At 36.0% G+C, this 19,463-nt stretch overlaps 1 protein-coding gene across 1 annotated transcript; it reads right to left on the reverse strand.

The window, feature by feature from the left end:
- Nucleotides 1-52: 52 nt before the first annotated feature.
- On the reverse strand, nt 53-1,006 carry LOC130831678 (putative olfactory receptor 2B8). Its single transcript, XM_057700027.1, has one exon. It carries the CDS (start codon nt 1,004-1,006, stop codon nt 53-55), a length of 954 nt encoding a protein of 317 aa, XP_057556010.1.
- Between the last annotated feature and the right edge of the window lie 18,457 nt (nt 1,007-19,463).

Genomic DNA, 19,463 nt, shown 5'->3' on the forward strand with positions numbered 1-19,463 from the left:
TAAAGAGCTCTGGCATTCGAAGTTCTTCCATTAAAATGTCTTCCTCGCTTCATTATCTGGAGTCAGAGTCCTTCCAAAACACCTTCTTCATTGCTCCCTTCACATCCTTGTTCCGCAGCGTATATATGAGGGGGTTGATCATGGGGATAACGATAGTGTAGAAGAGAGATATGAACTTGCCCTGATCCTTGGAGTCGCTGCTGCTGGGCAGAAGATACACATAAATGGCTGTGCCAAAGTACAGGGAGACCACGGTGAGGTGGGATCCACATGTTTCAAACGCTTTTCTCTGCCCTGCAGTGGACTTTATTCTTAAGACTGCCCTGACAATCCGACCATAGGAGAACACGATTAATGCAACAGGTATGAGAAGGACGATAACACTGCCAAAGAAGAGCTCATACTCATTCATAGTGGTGTCAACACAGGCAAGTTTGAGAAAAGGAGGGACCTCACAAAGGAAGTGGTCTAATTTATTTCTCCCACAAAGTGGTAAAAGGAAGATGAGTATGGTCTGCAATAAGGAGTTGGCAAAACCAATGATCAATGAAGCAGAAGCCATCAGGGCACACAGACGGGGGTGCATGATTACTGTGTAGTGAAGGGGCCTGCAGACAGCTGCATAGCGGTCAAATGCCATAAATACTAAGAGAAAGCATTCTGTAACTCCCAACCCCAGAGAGATATACATTTGAACTACACAACCACCAAAGGAGATAGATTTATCAGCTCCAGTGAGATTAACTAGGAGCTGGGGAACAATGCTGGTAGTGTAGCACAGGTCCACAAAGCTTAGGTTGGAGAGGAAAAAGTACATAGGGGTGTGAAGTTGTGGGTCCACGTGTGACAATGCAATGATGGTTGTGTTTCCCAGCAAAGTGAAGATGTAGAAGATCAAAAGCACCACAAAGAGGACTAGTTCCAGCTGAGGCCTATCAGAGAAACCTAGTAGGATAAATCCAGTGAAAGAACTTCCATTTTTCTGTTCCATCCTGTGTAGGCACATGGTTCCTGTCAAACCAAGCATTTAGAAATTTATAAAAGGTATCTTCAAAAATAAGAGCAGAGATGACAAGGAAAATCTATCATATTCAAAGACATGACCATGGGATTTTACATGCAACTATCTGAATAAAAGATGTACTCATTGAAACTGACATATCTTAAATCAATTAGTTCTATACTATGACAAAAAGTATTATATCGATATTTAATATAAGAAAGTAATAAATAATATTAACAAAATCAAATAATGGACCTTGGTTTGCATCAATCATAGATATAAAAGGTCTTTTTCAGATTGAGTTTAATAAGATTGAAGTAATATCATTATATACGCACATTTTAGAGACAGAATGAGGGGAAATCAAGGCAGAATGATTAGAAAGAGTAAGAAAGATGTAGACAGAGAGAGAAAGTTTATTTAAATATGTATCTCATAATTCTACATATGTGGATCACATGTAATTGAATATAATACAAAATAATTTCCAAAATGCATTCAGATATAGAAATTTATGAGCTAGAATGTACTTACACAAAGGATTATATTGCATTCAAAATATCACTAAGAGTACTGCACGTAAACATTGTGGCAGAATTGTTATGTCTCTACTCCTAATACTTTATGTTTGTGAATGCGACCCTGGTCTTTTTGAATAGCAGTAAAAAATAAAATAATCAGAACCTGAAAATACCACCATTCAATTATAGTGCTTAACTCTTGCCCTAGAGATACCTAAAATTACTATATCAATCTAACAAGAACTCCAAAAATTTAATCACTGTGCATAGTCAATTCATATCAGAAGTCCAAAAATCCAGTGACCAGCACTTACCTCTTCTTTCTGTTGATTTCATTTTCACATATTACCAACAACTAGACTGCTTGGAATTCCTAAACAAGGTAGGATTATTCACTACTAACATGCTAATCAAGATAAAAGTTTCCTAAAAGTATTCAAGTGTGTAATCTACACAGAAAGGATAATGCTTTATAACACTCCCTATGAGAAATAATTAAATAGATAAATACACAGAGACAAACACAGATACACTGTCAACTCAATGACAGGTCAAAGATAGAATGTAAAACTAAAACTAATACAAGGGAAGGCAGAAAAAAAAGCACATTTTGGTGTTATAAAAATCTAAGCACATCCATCTACATCAGGTTAATTTTACACACGCACCTTTCTGGGAGCTATCTTGAAGCGTTACTTGCACCTAACCAAACACATTGCCAGCTCTAAGGTTAACTGACTACCGTATTTATCCAACTATTTATTATTGCATAGACATGGTCATACATTGACCTAAGTGACATAAGGAAGTGTATAATTCAGTTCTATTACATTCAAGTGGTTAGGTATACAGTAAATTTTTAATTGTTCTAAGACTTTTTAAATCTGAATCAGGATTGAGTATAGACCCACTGATGTGTGAAAGAAACTGATGCAAAATTATCATATAATAAATGTTAATAAAAACTGAATAAGGGGAAAGCAAGGGTCCAATGAAAGAAGAGGTAGTGGTGGAGCAGCCCTGGGAAATATTCCTCCGTCACTCATATAAATGGCCTGCATGTCCCATACTTTAGTTGCAAGGAAAGAAAACAACCAAAAAATCATATGGTTTGAAATATAAAAAGCACACATAATAGAAATGTAATACATCATATATGAGAAGGATTAAACTAACATTCAATCATAAAACAGTATGGAAGAGCACTAGTTCACATACCTCCAAAAACTATTTAACAAAAACTCTCACACTTAAAGTTTGAAAAATGAAAGTAGCCAAAGGTTGAAGGATAAACTGATAAGCTACTTATAGTTAATAATGCTAATACTGCTGGTATTGTGGAGTGTTTGATATGTTCTAAAACATTCACATGCATAATCTCAACTGTTTCCAAAAAAGTTTTTGACATTTATTACTGTTTCCCTTTTACATTTGAAGAAATAGATTAAAGTGGTTACGTAGTTTAGCCAAGATCATTAAAATCCTACATTTTTTAACACAAATCAGGTCCCTTTGATACCAAATTTGTGCTTTAGGTAACACATTATTGTCAAACAAGTGAATATATTACAATTCAGAGGACCTCACTGAAAGTGACAGTAGAATCACTGCAGTAGAATTTCACAATATTTCATCCTTCCTTTGATTTCTTATAAGAATGTGATCTGGGGTATCCACAAATAAAATCTGTATATAAACAATTTTAATATAGAATTATAAAATTATGACTGATAGTCTAAATGTGCAATGACAGGATATATTCCCTGAAACACACCTGCTCAGAAGAGCAAATAAAAATTTAAGGTTCAGTCTCATGAACACATACACAAATACTGATACACTCATCCTAAATGAACTGCTGGAAAATTCTCTAAATGTATTTAATAAAGGAAGCAGTCACCAAAGTGAAGGAAAGCAAATATAAAACGCTAACTCATCAAAGGAAAACACCAATATAATAATGGACCAGTATAATAAAATAATGATGTATTTTAACACCATCATATCAATAAGGACCAGGAAGGCAGCTGATAAAAAATAAAACCCTGTCAAGATGAAACCGTTCAAACCATTTGCTGCTTTATAGAATAATATTCATATATTAGCAAAGGGCGCTGAATGGCTAGCTATCTGACAGGTAAAAAAATGAATGATTTTACAATCAGTTTGCAAGGCAGAAATGGAGATATAGTTGTACAAAACAAACATATGGACACCATAGTTGTAGAGAACAAACATATGGAAAGCAGGGGGGTTAAGGGGGGATGAATTGGGAGATCGGGATTGCCATATATACATTACTAATAAGAAAGAAATATTAAATTGTACACTTTAAATATATGCAGTCTATTGTATGTCAACTGTATCTCAATTAAAGTTCTTAAAGGGAAAAAAATGAATGATTTTAGGTTGAAAAATATAATATCAAGCAAAAGAAACACCAACTAAAACAGAAAAAAATGAATGTAATTGTCTCTATGTTACAATTGCTTCCAAACCAAGTGAAGGATACACTCAAAGCTAATTAGGATACCAATGTCATATTCTGTCTTCTTTAAATTTTTTTCTCTAAAGAAATTCAGGAAATTATCCCTTAGTAAACCAGACATGGGAAATTTCTAAGTGCAGGAGCTCTCACTGATCTCAAGAGCACATTCTGCTGGCCTGGGTCACACTGTTCCCTTCCTCCTTCCCTACTCAGCACCCATACTTCCTAAAGCTGTTTGCACCATCACAAAAGGCAATCTTCCAAAGGAAGGAATATTTTTTGGCTACGATTAAGTGAGAAATTTTTGTTTTCTTCCTACCACATTTAAAGAATTCTGTTATTTAATTGGGAATCATCATCTATGTTAAGATAAGCATCAATTGACCTAACGCAATAATACTGATCTGTCTGAGACAGACTACATAAATAATAATGACTAGAAATATTAAACACATTCATCCTAGCTAGAGGAACAATGAACACTGTCCTTGGTAACCATCATGCTATAACATGAAACAGGAAAGTTCTGCTATACAAGTTACATTTGAATTAATAATTGGATACAAAAAAACAAATAATTGAAAAAAATCAAAGTACATGTATGTATATATAAATATAGAAAAAATATTAAATAGGTAAAATTAAAATAAACAGATTCTACAATACGAAGACGATACCCTACGTAACAATTATTTTTTTAAAAGAATATAACAGAAAGTGACATCTCACAAGAGCACAATTCTATTATACTCATCAAGAGAAGAGGCATCAAATGAAAGAGGTTAAATGCTTAGTACAGACACCTATCAGTGGTAGAGGTATAGTTTAAAATTATAATAATTGTATATTACTGACATAACATAACTAAAATTTTAGTGGAACAATAAGTATTACAAGAAAACTAGATACTTGGTGTGCAAACCACACATTTTAAAGACAGAAGATCTCAAGATAATGTCTGTTTAAGATATTTCAAATTATACAACATTCACTGACAAGTTTAATGTACAAACTCTGTCCTACCCAGTTCCTCAAGGAATCCTGAAAAAGTACTGGCAAAATTTCTGCAGCCTCAGCGCCATGACTGAATCGCTACTGCTTAAATAATGCTTCTGTCTCATAGGTCTCAGCTGAACTCAAATATATTAGGTCTCGTCCTGAGGGCAATGAAGGATGTACAAATGAGGCGGCAATGCATCTATCACGGTATTGGAAATAATAGTTCTAATCAATATGGACAGTGTTTAGGCCAGGTTTTATGGAAGAAGACGCTGAAGTAGGAATTCCTTTGCATGTTGTTTATTGAGTGAATGTTCTCAGGATAAAGAGAATTGGGGAAGCAAAATAGAACAAATGAAGTTGTTAAGCTAGTATGTGATCTCAAATGGAAAAGCATGAGGCTGATCCCAAAGGAATCTGGAATAGGACTCTCCAATAGAACTATCTGCTATGATAAAAAAAATTCTGTCTTCACTAATACAACAGCTGCCCTCCACATGTTGCTACCTAAGCATTTCAAGTGTGGCAGCTAAGGAACTGAATTTTAAATTTAATTTTAATTCATATACATTTAAATAGCTACATGTGGCTAGTTACTACTGTACAGAATAACACAGCTGTGGAGCATGAATTGTATATCCCATCTTGACAAAAAGGCAGCCTTTTATAAATCCCATGAGTCTGTCACTGACTGAAAGCTGCCCAAACCATGTTCAGGAGACCTGTTGGCAATGTGGCTCCCATTCAGCTGATGGCTATTTTCTGAAGAAGGAGTGGGCTGTGAAGCTAGTAGCCAATGCTCATAATGAATAGGGTGTGGACGGGTGTACTAGCCAGTAGCAAAGATCTGAGATGGGCACCTAAAGCATTCATACAAAAAGTAGGGCCCGTTCATTGGTCTATGCAAGGATGGAAGGACTGACAGTAAGTGTACATTACCTATCACCTCAGCACAAACCCATAAAAAAATGCCATTTGCCTAATTCACCAATAAATTAAACATTCAGGCCACATTTTCTCTTCCCACCTTTCTCTTCTCAAGTTGGTATCTGTACTCAATTGAAGAATTATCATTTCTCATTAACAATACACTCAAAATAAAAATCCGTTGACACAATACTCACAAAACGGACCTTCCTTGTTATAACTGTCAACCTAGCATTTGGAAGATTACATATTCATTTCTTTAAGGAAAGGAACATTTTTAAAACTACAGATATTGACAATACATTTTAAGAAATATTCTGTAATTTCATAGAAAATAAGGAGCCAAAGGATAAAAAGGAAGCATATAGTCTATTACTTTCATATTCACATATACACTATTATATGTGTATATGTTTTACTACAGCCAAATATCCTGTATTTAAATTTTTTCCATATATACATACTGAGACATAGTAAACATACTACAATAAGATGAAATGTCTAGGAACAAAATGTTGGCTCTTATAAGGAACAGTTAAGTTTAGTTCTTATATCTGGTTGAGTTTCTACAGTAATTTTGGTTCCTTTTGCCTACTGACATATATATTAACCAGTTTAGCCTTGAGTTTAAAGAACAATTGCAACTGAAAACTAATTTACCAATTCCTAAAGCACCACAGAGATCAAGTTCCATTCCACTCACCTTTATTCACCTTAATCTGTGTGTCCTAAGCTTGCTCCCTACTTCATTTTCAGGTTCCTGCCTTTAACATAGTACTGGGCATTGGAACATGGATATGTAGAATCAGGAAGCAGGTTGTGTGGAGTAAGTGCAAAACTTTGACTAACCCAGCATTGGAATATCCTTAAGTTTTCCTTAAGCAAGAAGATGCTTTCTCATGATAACTTCAAATATCTTTACATAGTACTAAAGATCTGCATTCTGTCTAGGTGGCAGGAAGATTTAGCAAGGCAATTTCAAACTCTCAGCATTATTTCTGAATTTAATGTCTTGGTTATATGACAGAAGGCTCATTATGGGAACATGAGAAAGTGGTATGAAATTGCACTGTGCCTGGTCTGGTGAAACCTGTTTACCTGGTTGAAGTCTCTGGGGAATGTATGTCCTATACCGTTAATTAGCTCATGTCACCTAGCTGTCCAGAGATGAAAATCTTCAGGGAAAACAAATATCAAGGAGAATGACAGAGGATACCTAATCTGCTCTTTTATAATTTCTCATATTTGACAGAGGACAGATAATTCCCTAGACTTCCCAGTTATTTCAGCTGTCATTTTTCAATGACTTAGATATTTTACCAAACACTTAAGACTTTTAAACATAATTGCAAAAAACAAAATTCTACACATATAAATAAGAACTCATTCAGTTACTTAATTTTAAATGTAAATATGTAAATTAATTTTACTTAATATTCATAATCAACTTATAAGTGATCACAGAGTTAACAATTAGGCAGATTCTACTCTTAAAGGGCAACCCCCACATATACTACCAAACTTCTAATGTGGCTAAGGAAAAAAAGTCAAGTCCTCTATAGCACTGTTCAATTTATATTCAAAAGTTTTAATAATTTATTTAAATAAACAGAAAAATTACTGATTTTTTAAATGAAACTTCGAATTCAACTAGTCTTTGCATTTATGTTCCACATGATTGAGCTAATCAAGATAGTTACAATAGCTAAAGTAAACTGGAAGGAATTTGATGGCCATTGTGTCTGTTGAAATTTGAAGATCAATTAATTTCAAAACAACTTATCAACTGTACAAGCAAAAGGCAGGCATAATTAACATCTGTCTATGGAATCATTCGGCCCTAAACATCAAATGCAGCTTCAAACAAAATAAAATCTCCTTTTCCTGCTTCAACACGTTTTGTTTCAAGGAATAGACAGCTGCTAATTAGCAGTATAAACTAACTCAGAGAACACTATTTAGGTTTGAAGCATCTTGGTTTTTACATGTCATCAGTCAGATAAGCATAGAGAGCTTCTGCAATTAATTTACATTCTATAGGCAACTGTTTCCCAGATATCCATAAAATTCAGTTTTTTAATAATATTCTACCTACAGAGATAAACTATCTCCTCCTAAAAATATTCTCAGATTAGAATGTTCTCAATCATCTCTCTACTAGTTAAATTTCATCACAATATTTATAAGGAGCCCTAGTAAAGACTAAAATTGCATAGGGTGGCCAGAGATGGAGGGAATTATAGACCTGCTATTAACAACACTTCTCGGTTTGTTCTTGCTGCTACTAGTATCAATTGGTACAATAATGTTGGATAACAATTTCGCATTATCTAGGAATGCTTACCTGCAATTACATTCTTAGGTATAATATTCTCTAAAGTAGTTCTTGGTCATATGTCTCAGGAGACATGTATAAGAATGTTTATAGCAGCAGTGTTTATATTAACCAAAACCTGAAAACAATCCAAATGCCCATCAACACTTAAAAGGGTAAATTGTGGACTATTCTTAAAAAAAGAGTGCTATACAACAACCAATATGAATAAACTACAGCTAAATAAATCAGAACTAAGTCCTTCTCACAAAAATGCTGAGGAGAAGATGCAAGTCATAAAATAATCAATCCCTCTACATAAAGTTCAAAAAAAGGTAAAACTGTTCTTTATGAATGCAAACATGGGTGCTAAAATTATACCTATAGTCAAAAATATAGAAATACAGTTAAAATAATATTAAAATGCTGATTATAGCAAAGTCAAGATCAGTGGGGACAGAAAGGGACACAATTTGGTAGAAGCTGTCAAAGATACTGCCCAGGTTCCAGTTAACAAGAGTGAACATATCATGACTACTCCCTTTTCAGTTATTCTTTAAGCTGAACATACTTTTTACATAGAGAGAGAGAAGGAAGAACGAGAGAGAGAAAGAGACATAGGTCTCAGGTGTCATAAGGACCAACACATAGGACAATGTCATAACCAATATTATACCTGTGACAATGAGAAAGCAGAAAGCAAAGAGGCTATATTAAAATAATACAGGGAAATCAACTCGATGATTGGTGATGACCAGAGGGTTGGGATAGGGACAGTGGGAGGGAGGACCACGAGGGAGGGGATATTGGGATATATGTATAATTACAGCTGATTCACTTTGTTGTACAGCGGAAACTAGCACAACATTATAAAGCCATTATACTCCAATAAAGATTTGGAAAAAAAATTAAAAGTAAAAGTAATATAAATGTTTAGCAGTATTTTTGGAAAAGATCGATATGTCTGAAAAATTACATTTGGAAAAGCTAAGTTTAGGCCAAAAAGAAAAGTTATTATGAATTTATAAGGAATCAGGTAAGTGGACTGAAGGAATACAAGACAAGGAACAATTACCACCAATCTTAAAGAAAAGCAACATCAATGGGGAAAAAAAGAAAAAGAACTGGAATGCCTCTCCACCAGCTTCTAGGGCACCATCCTCTCTGCAGAGCTAGAATCATGAGGACAGCCTTTCATATGAAACACCTGTATTGGCACCGCCTTATTAAATTATTGCATCAGCTATTAGTGGCTTCTGAATCATTTCCAGCTCTCTGATTCTCTTCTCCATTACTTGTCTTCTATTTGAGATAAGTAGGAGAAAAAGTCCAAACTTCCTAAGTTAAATGCTACCACCTGTGTGCTGCTGCCTTGCTTTTGGATTTCTGTGGTTACCACTGACAATGGATAAAGAGCCAGAAAGGGCAAAGTGAAAAGGGGAAGGCTCAGGAAAAAAAGGAAAGATAGAGAAGACAAATCTAGAAGGACAAATAACAGGAGCTGAGAAAGACTTTAGATATATTCAGAGATTTAAGTTAGAGAGCAGAAATATACACTGCAAGTGAAAACACAAGGAAGATGATACAGAAAACAATAAAAACAATAGCTAAAACAATTCTCAAAAGCTGAAAAAACTCAGAATGCATTGAAGTAATTACAAGTGAGGGAAAATATAGTGCCAGACTACAAAGTGTGTTGTTTAATAATTCTATATTGAAAAATAATTCACTTCTTAAAGAGACTTCCACACATGTGGTCATCTTACACAAAAGGTGGGATATACTGAATATACACATTGATAGCTCCACCAAAGGTCAAGTAACAAAATCTGGTCACTTTCTCTTCCATACTGCATCCAGTCACTCACCCCTCTCCTGTACAAGATGTGACTCTGGAGGTTCTCAGGTAAGCAGAGTTTTCATAGACTGGAGATCGACACTCATTATACCATGAGGTTTTTGAAAGATCTTCCCAAACTGTTTCATCTTTGTGGAAATTTTCTGGAACCTAAATAAAAATTAAGTAGAACTAGTCTTGTTGGAAAATGGCTGTGAGCACTATAACTCCAAAACATGTGGAAACAGCCCATAGATCACGTTACATTTGTCACCCACTCACACCCACTCCCAAAACATGCACTTACATAAACATATGCACAAAACATTTGTATTTGAAAGCTTCCAAAATCTGGTTTACTATGTCTTATTTGGATTATTTGACCAACGAATGAATCAGGTTGCTGAATATAAAAGAAACTTTAAAATACCTGGAACCAGTTAGGAATCTGCCTGCCAATGCAGGGGACACGGTTTGAGCCCTGGTCCAGGAAGATCCCACATGCCACGGAACAACTAACCCATGTGCCACAACTACTGAAGCCTGCATGCCTAGAGCAAGAAGAGAAGCCACCGCACTGAGAAGCCAGTGTACCATAATGAAGAGTAGCGCCCACTCTCCATAATTAGAGAAAGCCTGCGTGCAGCAACGAAGACCCAATGCAGCCAATAAATTAATTAATTTTAAAAAATACTTGGAACCAATTTCTATTTTAACATATTAAAATTTTTAACCAATTTGGGTCCAACTCTATTATTCTTAATTAATTACATTATGGAAATTACTGACATCTTAAAATTGAAAATTATAAATGTGAACCTTACCATCACACTGAGGAAAACTTTCAATGCGCAGCAAGGTTACTAAACATTAAGAAAAGTTAATTGTCACCTTTCAGTAATCATTAGTCTCTAGTGAAAGAGAGTGAGAGCTTATTAAAAGGAATTTCTTTTTTAAAAAAATATTTCACAGTTCAATGTAAAGAGCCTAACTTTGGAGTCTGAATATTTAGGTTCACTCTTGAACCATCATTTAGGAGCTGTGCTGGTTCAAGTAAGAATTTAACCTCCTAGAAACAGAGTAGAAGTAGCTTTCAGGGGCTGGAAGGTAAGCAAAATGGGAAATTTGGTCAAAGAGTACAAACTTCTTGGAACTTCCCTGGTGGTCCAGTGGGTAAGATTCCATGCTCCCAATGCAGGGGGCCCTTGTTCTGGTTGGGGAACAAGATCCTGCATGTCACAACTAAGAAGTTGTAATGCCACAAATAAGAAGATCTGAAGAACCAGCGCAGCCATAAATAAATAAATATTTTTTTTAAAAAAAGAGTACAAATTTCTAATTATTAAGTGAATAAGTTCTGAGGATATAATATATAGGATGTTGACTATAGCTAATAATACTATACAAGATGCTTGAAAGTTTCTAAAGAGAGTAGATCATAAATATTCCTGGCACCAAAACAGAAAAAATGGTAATTATGTGAGATGTTGGAAGTATTAACTAACTCTATGTAATAATCATTTCACAATATGTACAAATAAATACACACACACACACACACACACACGAGGGTGAGTCAAAAATTCTCCACACTCCAGTTATATTAAAACTTCTATAAATTCAACAGCCAGAGTGTGGATAATTTTTGAGTCACCCTCTTATAATACACTTAAAAACATATCAAATCATGAGATATATATTAATGTCATATATCAACTACATGCCAATAAACCCGGGAAAATTTTAAAGCTAATATTGGACCCTGAATTGACATAAGTGGGGAGAAGAAAGCACTTCAAGAGTCTGGTTTCAAATTTTTTTCAAAAGGAATGGATTTTCAAAAACTATAAATAAAAAGCTCTGTCCAATCAATTTGAACTGTAAAATGCTTTTGCTACATTTTAGCTACTTTTTGGTGATATTTCTTACACCTGATCCAATATATTTTGTTAACAACCTACCTTCCATTGGAGTTTTTATTTTTTAAGCTCTTTATTGGAATATAATTGCTTTCACTATTCTGCCAGTTTTTGCTATACAGCAAAGTGAATCAGCTGTATTTATACATATATCCCCATATCCCTTCCCTCCCTCATCTCCTTCCCACCTTCCTTATCCCAGCCCTCTAAGTAATCACCCATCATCGAGTTGATCTCCCTGTATTATGAAGCAGCTTCCCACTAGCTATCTCTTTTACATTTGGTAGTGTATATATGTCAGTGCTACACTCTCACTTCGTCCCAGCTTCCCCTTCACCCCCCACCCCATGTCCTCAAGTCCATCCTCTACATCTGCACCTTTAATCTTGCCCTGTCACTTGGTTCATCAGGACCATTTTTTTAGATACCATATATATGAGTTAGTATACAATATTTGTTTTTCTCTTTCTGGCTTACTTCACTCTGTATAACAGATTCTATGTCCATCCACCTCACCATAAATAACTCAATTTCATTTCTTTTTATGGCTGAGTAATATTCCATTGTATACATGTGCCACATCTTTATCCATTCATCTGTTGATGGGCCTTTAGGCTGCTTCCATGTCCTGGCTATTGTAAGTAGTGTTGCAATGAATATTGTGGTACATGTTTCTTTTTGGATTATGGTTTTCTCTGGGTATATGCCCAGGAGTGGGATTGCTGGGTCATATGGTAGTTCTATTTTTAGTTTTCTAAGTAACCTCCATACAGTTTTCCATAGTGGCTGTACCAACTTACATTCCCACCAACAGCACAGGAGGGTTCCCTTTTCTTCACACCCTCTTGAACATTTATTGTTTTACATTTTTTGATGATGGCCATTCTGACTGGTGTGAGGGGATACCACATTGCGGCTTTGACTTGCATTTCTCTAGATTAGTGATGCTGAGCATCTTTTCATGTGTTTGTTGGCCATCTGCATGTCTTCTTTGAAGAAATGTCTATTTAGGTATTGTGCTCATTTTTGGATTGTGTTATTTGCTTTTTTGATATTGAGCTGCATGAGCTGCTTGTATATTGTGGAGATTAATCCTTTGTCAGTTGCTTCCTTGGCAAATAATTTTATCCCATTCTGAGGGTTGTCTTCTTGTCTTGTTTACGGTTTCTTTTGCTGTGGCAAAGCTTTTAAGTTTCCTTAGGTCCCATTTCTTTATTTTTGTTTTTATCTCAATTATTCTAGGAGGTGGATCAAATAGGATCTTGCTTTGATGTATGTCATAGAGTGTTCTGCCTATGATTTCCTAAAAGAGTTTTATGGTGTCTGGCCTAACATTTAGGTCTTTAATTCATTTTAGTTTATTATTGTGTATGATGTTAGAGAGTGTTCTAATTTCATTCTTTTACAGGTAGCTGTCCAGTTTTCCCAGCACCACTTATTGAAGAGGCTATCTTTTCTCCATTGTATACTCTTGCCTCCTTTGTTAAAGATAAGGTGACCATATATGTGTGGGTTTATCTCTGGGCTCTCTACCCTGTTTCATTGATCTATATTTCTCTTTTTGTGCCAGTAACATACTATCTTGATCACTGTAGCCTTGTAGTATAGTTTGAAGTTAGGAAGCCTGATTCCCCCAGCTCCATCTTTCCTTCTCAAGATTGCTTTGGCTATTCAGGGTCTTTTGTGGTTCCATACAAATGGTAAGATTTCTTGTTCTAGTTCTGTGAAAAATGCCACTGGTAATCTGGAAGGGATTGCGTTGACTCTGTAAATTGCTTTGGGTAGGATAGTCATTTTCACAATGTTGATTCCTCCAATCCAAGAACATGGTATGTCCCTCCATCTGTTTGTATCATCTTTGATTTCTTTTATCAGTGTCTTATAGTTTTCAGCATACAGGTCTTTTGCCTCCTTAGGCAGCTTTATTCCTATGTATTTTATTCTTTTTGTTGCAGTGGTAAATGGGAGTGTTTCCTTAATTTCTCTTTCTGATCTTTTGTTGTTAGTGTATAGGAATGCAAGAGATTTCTGTGCATTAATTCTGTATCCTGCTACTTTACTAAATTCACTGACTAGTGCTAGCAGTTTTTCTGGTAGCATCTGTAGGGTTTTCTATATATAATATCATGTCATCTGCAAAGAGTGACAATTTTACTTCTTTTCCAATTTGGATTCCTTTTGTTTCATTTTCTTCTCTGATTGCTGTGGCTAAAACTTCCAAAACTATGTTGAATAATAGTGGTGAGGGTGGGCACCTTTGTCTTGTTCCTGTTCTTAGAGGGAATGCTTTCAGTTTTTCACCCTTTAGAACGATGTTGGCTGTTGGTTTGTCATATATGGCTTTTATTATGTTGAGGTAATTTCCTTCTATGCCCATTTTCTGGAGAGCTTTTATCATAAACGGATGTTGAATTTTGTCAAAAGCTTTTTCTGCATCTATTGAGATGATCATACGGTTTTTATCCTTCAGTTTGTTAATATGGTGTATCACACTGATTGATTTGCATATATTGAAGAATCCTTGCATCCCAGGGATAAACTCCACTTGATCATCGTGTATGATCTTGTTAAAGTGCTGTTGGATTCTGTTTGTTAGTATTTTGTTGAGGATTTTTGCATCTGTATTCATCAGTGATATTGGCCTGTAATTTCCTTTTTTTGTGTGACATCTTTGTCTGGTTTTGGTATCAGGGTGATGTTGGCCTTGTAGAATGAGTTTGGGAGTGTTCCTCCTTCTGCTATATTTTGGAAGAGTTTGAGAAGGATAGGTGTTAGCTCATCTCTAAATGTTTGATGGAATTCACCTGTGAAGGCATCTGGCCCTGGGCTTTTGTTTGTTGGGAGATCTTTAATCACAGTTTCAATTTCAGTGCTTGTGATTGGTCTGTTCATATTTTCTATTTCTTCCTGGTTCAGTCTTGGAAGATTGTATTTTTCTAAGAATTGATCCATTTCTTCCAGGTTATCCAACTTGTTGGCATATAGTTGCTTGTAGTAGTCTCTCATGATCTTTTGTATTTCTGCAGTGTCAGCTGTTACTTCTTTTTCACTTCTAATTTGATTTGCATCTTCTCCCTTTTTTCCTGATGAGTCAGGCTAATAGTTTATCAATTTTGTTTATCTTCTCAAAGAACCAACTTTTAGTTCTATTGATCTTTGCTATTGTTTCCTTCATTTCTTTTTCATTTATTTCTGATCTGATCTTTATGATTTCTTTCCTTTTGCTCACTTTGGGGGTTTTTTGTTCTTCTTTCTCTAATTGTTTTAGGTGTAAGGTTAGGTTCTTTATTTGAGATTTTTCTTATTTCTTCAGGTAGGACTGTATTGCTATAAACTTCCCTCTTAGAACTGCTTTTGCTGCATCCCATAGGTTTTAGGTCATTGTGTTTTCATTGTCATTTGTTTCTAGATATTTTTTTGATTTCTTCAGTGATTTCTTGGTTGTTTAATAACATATTGTTTAGTCTCCATCTGTTTGTATTTTTTGCAGTTTTTTTCCTGTAATTGACATCTAGTCTCATGGAGTTGTGGTCAGAGAAGATGCTTGATATGATTTCAATTGTTTTGAATTTACTGAGGCTTGATTTGTGACCCAAGATGTGATCTATCCTGGAGAATGTTCCGTGTGCACTTGAGAAGAAAGTGTATTCTGTAGTTTTTGGATGGAATGTCCTATAAATATCAATTAAGTTGAGATGGTCTAATGTGTCATTTAAAGCTTGTGTGTCCTTATTTAGTTTCTGTTTGGATGATCTGTGCATTGATGTAAGTGGGGTGTTAAAGTCTCCTACTATTATTGAGTTATTGTTTATTTCCCCTTTTATGGCTATTAGCATTTGCCTTATGTATTGAGGTGCTCCTATGTTGGGTGCACAGATGTCTACAATTGTTATATTCTTCTTGGATGGATCCCTTGATCATTATGTAGTGTCCTTCCTTGTCTCTTGGAATAGTCCTTACTTTCAAGTCTAACTTGTCTGATATGAGTATTGCTACTCCAGCTTTCTTTTGACTTCCATTTGCATGGGATATCTTTTTCCATCCCCTTACTTTCAGTCTGTATGTGTCCCTAGGTCTGAAGTGGGTCTCTTGTAGGCAGCATATAGAAGGGTCTTGTTTTTGTATCCATTCAGCCAGTCTGTGTCTTTTGGTTGGAGCATTTAATCCATTTACATTTAAGGTAATTATTGACATATGTGTTCTTATTGCCATTTTCTTAATTGTTTTGGGTTTGTTTTTGTAGGTCTTTTCCTTCTCTTGTGTTTCCTACTTAGAAAAGTTCCTTTATCACTTGTTGTAAGGCTGGTTTGGTGGTGCTGAATTCTCTTAACTTCTGCTTCTCTGTAAAGCTTTTGGTTTCTCCGTCGAATCTGAATGAGATTCTTGCTGGGTAGAGTATTCTTGGCTGTAGGTTTTTCTCTTTCAAGACTTTACGTATATCCTGCCACTCCCTTCTGGCCTGCAGAGTTTCTGCAGAGAGATCAGCTGTTATCCTTATGGGTTTTCCCTTATATGTTATTTGTTGCTTTTCTCTTGCTGCTTTTAATTTTTTTTCTTTGTGTTTAATTTTCATTAGTTTGAGTAATATGTGCCTCAGTGTGTTTCTCCTTCTGTTTACTCTATGTGGGACTCTCTGTGCTTCTTGAACTTGATTAACTATTTCCTTTCCCATGCTGGGAAAGTTTTCCAGTATAACCTCTTCAAATATTTTCTCTGACCCTTTCTTTTTTTCTTCTTCTGGGATGCCTATGATTCCAATGTTGGTATGCTTAATGTTGTCCCCAAGGTCTCTGGGACTGTCTTGCATTCTTTTTATTCTTTTTTCTTTTTCCTGCTCTGTAGCAGGTATATCCACAGGTATATCCACCATTCAATCTTCCAACTCACTTACTCATTCTTCTGCCTCGGCTATTCTGCTGTTTATACCATCTAGAGTATTTTTAATTTCTGTTATTGTGTTGTTCATTACTGGTTGTCTGCTCTTTAGTTCTTCTAGGTCCTTATTAAACCTTGTTTCTTGTATTTTCTGTATTTTGTTATTGAGATTTTGTATCATCTTTGCTATCATTACTCTGAATTCTTTTTAGGCAATTTGCCTATTTCCTCTTCATTTATTTGGTCTTGTGGGGTTTTATCTTGCTCCTCTGCCTGCAAGGTGTTTCTTTGTTTTCTCATTTTGTCTAATTTATAGTATTTGCTGTCTCTTTTCCCTGTGCTGTCTCATAGTAATTCCTCTTGTTTCTGTTCTCTGGCCCCCGTGGTGGGGTTGGTCCAGTGTCTTGAGGAGGCTTCCTGATTGGAGGTTCTGGTGCCTACTTTCTGGTGTGTGGATCTGAGTCTTTTCCCTCTGATGAGCATCGCCATGTCAGGTGGTGTGTTTTAGGGTATATGTGAGCTTAGTATGGCTTTAGGTAGTCTGTGTGCTGATGGGTGGGTTTGTGTTCCTGTCTTGTGTGTAGTTTGGTGTGAGGTATTTAGCACTGGCAGTTGCAGGCAGTTGGGTGAAGCCAGGTCTTAAGACTCTGATACAGGCCTCTGTGAGAATTCTCTGTGGTTAATCTTCCCTGTGGCTGAGGACTCTCTAGTGGTCTAACATCCTGGACTCGGTACTGTCTCCCTAAAGCTTCAGACTTGGCTTCTGGTCGAGGAACCCAGACTCCAGAGGTCACTCATCCTGGCAATAAAGGGGATTAAAAAAGACTACCCAAGTCCCAGACTAATGGTACAAGGTTAAGTCAAACAAACTAATACTGAATCAAGGAAACATGTACATGTACAAGAAAAACAAAAACAGACCCCCATAGAATATAAAACACTAGAACAACCTGACAGAAGAACCCCAAAACACAATCAGATAATTAAAGAGAAAACCAACAAAAATTCAAAATCAAAAAACAAACAAAAAAACCCAAGAAGAGTGCCAACTAAAGACTGATGCCATATATACATTACTAATAAGAAAAAAATATCAATTTATACACTTTAAATACAGGCAGTTTATTGTATGTCAATTATATCTCAATTAAAGTTCTTTAAAAAAAAGAAGCAAAACAAACCGACAAAACAAAAACAAAAACAGAGGAACTGTGAAAATGAGGACTGAATATAACAGGCACCAAAAAGAAACAAGGAGCAAATATAACAAAGAGCAAGAGAACAACCAGATAGACTGAAGATTCCCAAAACGAAATCAAACAATTATAATTAGAACTAAGATAAAGACAAAACCTAATAACAAAAACCAAAGCAATGTGTCATGTGAAGAATAAAGCAAGGAAACAGAGCAGACCAATAATACTGATTAACAGTATAATAAGATAAAATAAAATAATAAAATAAAATAAAAAGGGATAAAACACAGAGCAACAGAAGAGCATAGTATGACTGGAAATATAAAAAGAAAAAGGAAAAAAATAAAATAGAAATGTATTAAATATAAAGAAGAAAAGAAGATAGGGTAGATAAACACAGCACTACAAAAAAGCTACCTAGAAATAGAAATATATAAAAAGGCTAAAGATAAAAATAAAAGTAAATAGAATAAAAATATGTTATAAAACGTGAAGATCCCTTAGGACTAAGATTGTAATTTAAAAAAAAAAAAGCCAGAACTGACAACAAAATGGATCGGAGCAATAGAATTAATAATAATAACTCTGTTTCCTTGGGGTCTCAGCTATAAGTGTCCTTGTACACATCTTGAGCCTCAGGCCACCTTCGCCTCCCCAAGAAGCCCTCCTCTGCCTCTGGGTTGGACTCTGGACCTGCTGTCAGTCCTACGGGGTCCACTTAGGCTCTGATCTGACCCAATTCCTGTGTGTACTTGCTCCCAAAGTCCACAGCTGCCAGAACTAGACCTTTTTCATTTGTGGGTACATTCATTGTCTACTCAGATATTCCAAGGACATAGGGTCTGCCTAGCTGATCACAGGGATTTAGTCTGCAGCTTGTATCACCTGATGGAAAGATTTTAGAACCTCTTCCTTAGTTCCCCTGTCCCTGGTGTTCAGCTTTGGTTTGGTCCCTGCTTCTGCGTGTGGTCTAACCACCAGCGTCTGGTCCTGAGGCTGCCTTGGAGCTCTTTGGGTCTGCCTCAGTGAGCTTTTCCTTAATTGTTCATCTGCAGATGCAGGTGTGTGAGGAGAGAGAGGGTACAATAGTTGCTCCTTCCCTTGCGTAGTGCCCTGCGTGGATTGCGGGAGCCCTGGCAGCAGCAGTGGTGCCAATTGCAGAGGGAAGCTGGTGGGCTCGGGTGTAAGCAGAATGTCTCCAGAGATGTCCTTCTCTGTGGACGTCTTCCAGCTCTCAGCAGCAGGCACACCCAGCCAGCCCCCCTAGGGGGCTTTTTCTATCCCTGTTGACTGCAACAGCTAGGCCAGAGGGGGCCTCCCTTTGTTCATCACAGGTGCTGAAAGAGAGGCTACAACAGTGGCCTCTCCCCCTGCTCATGACTCA

This window comes from Hippopotamus amphibius, chromosome 11 (assembly GCF_030028045.1).
Source record: "Hippopotamus amphibius kiboko isolate mHipAmp2 chromosome 11, mHipAmp2.hap2, whole genome shotgun sequence".
Taxonomy (NCBI): domain Eukaryota; kingdom Metazoa; phylum Chordata; class Mammalia; order Artiodactyla; family Hippopotamidae; genus Hippopotamus; species Hippopotamus amphibius.

Coding starts and splice junctions, on each gene's coding strand:
- LOC130831678 (XM_057700027.1), bottom strand. CDS start 1,006: ATGTGCCTACACAGGATGGAACAGAAAAATGGAAGTTCTTTCACTGGA.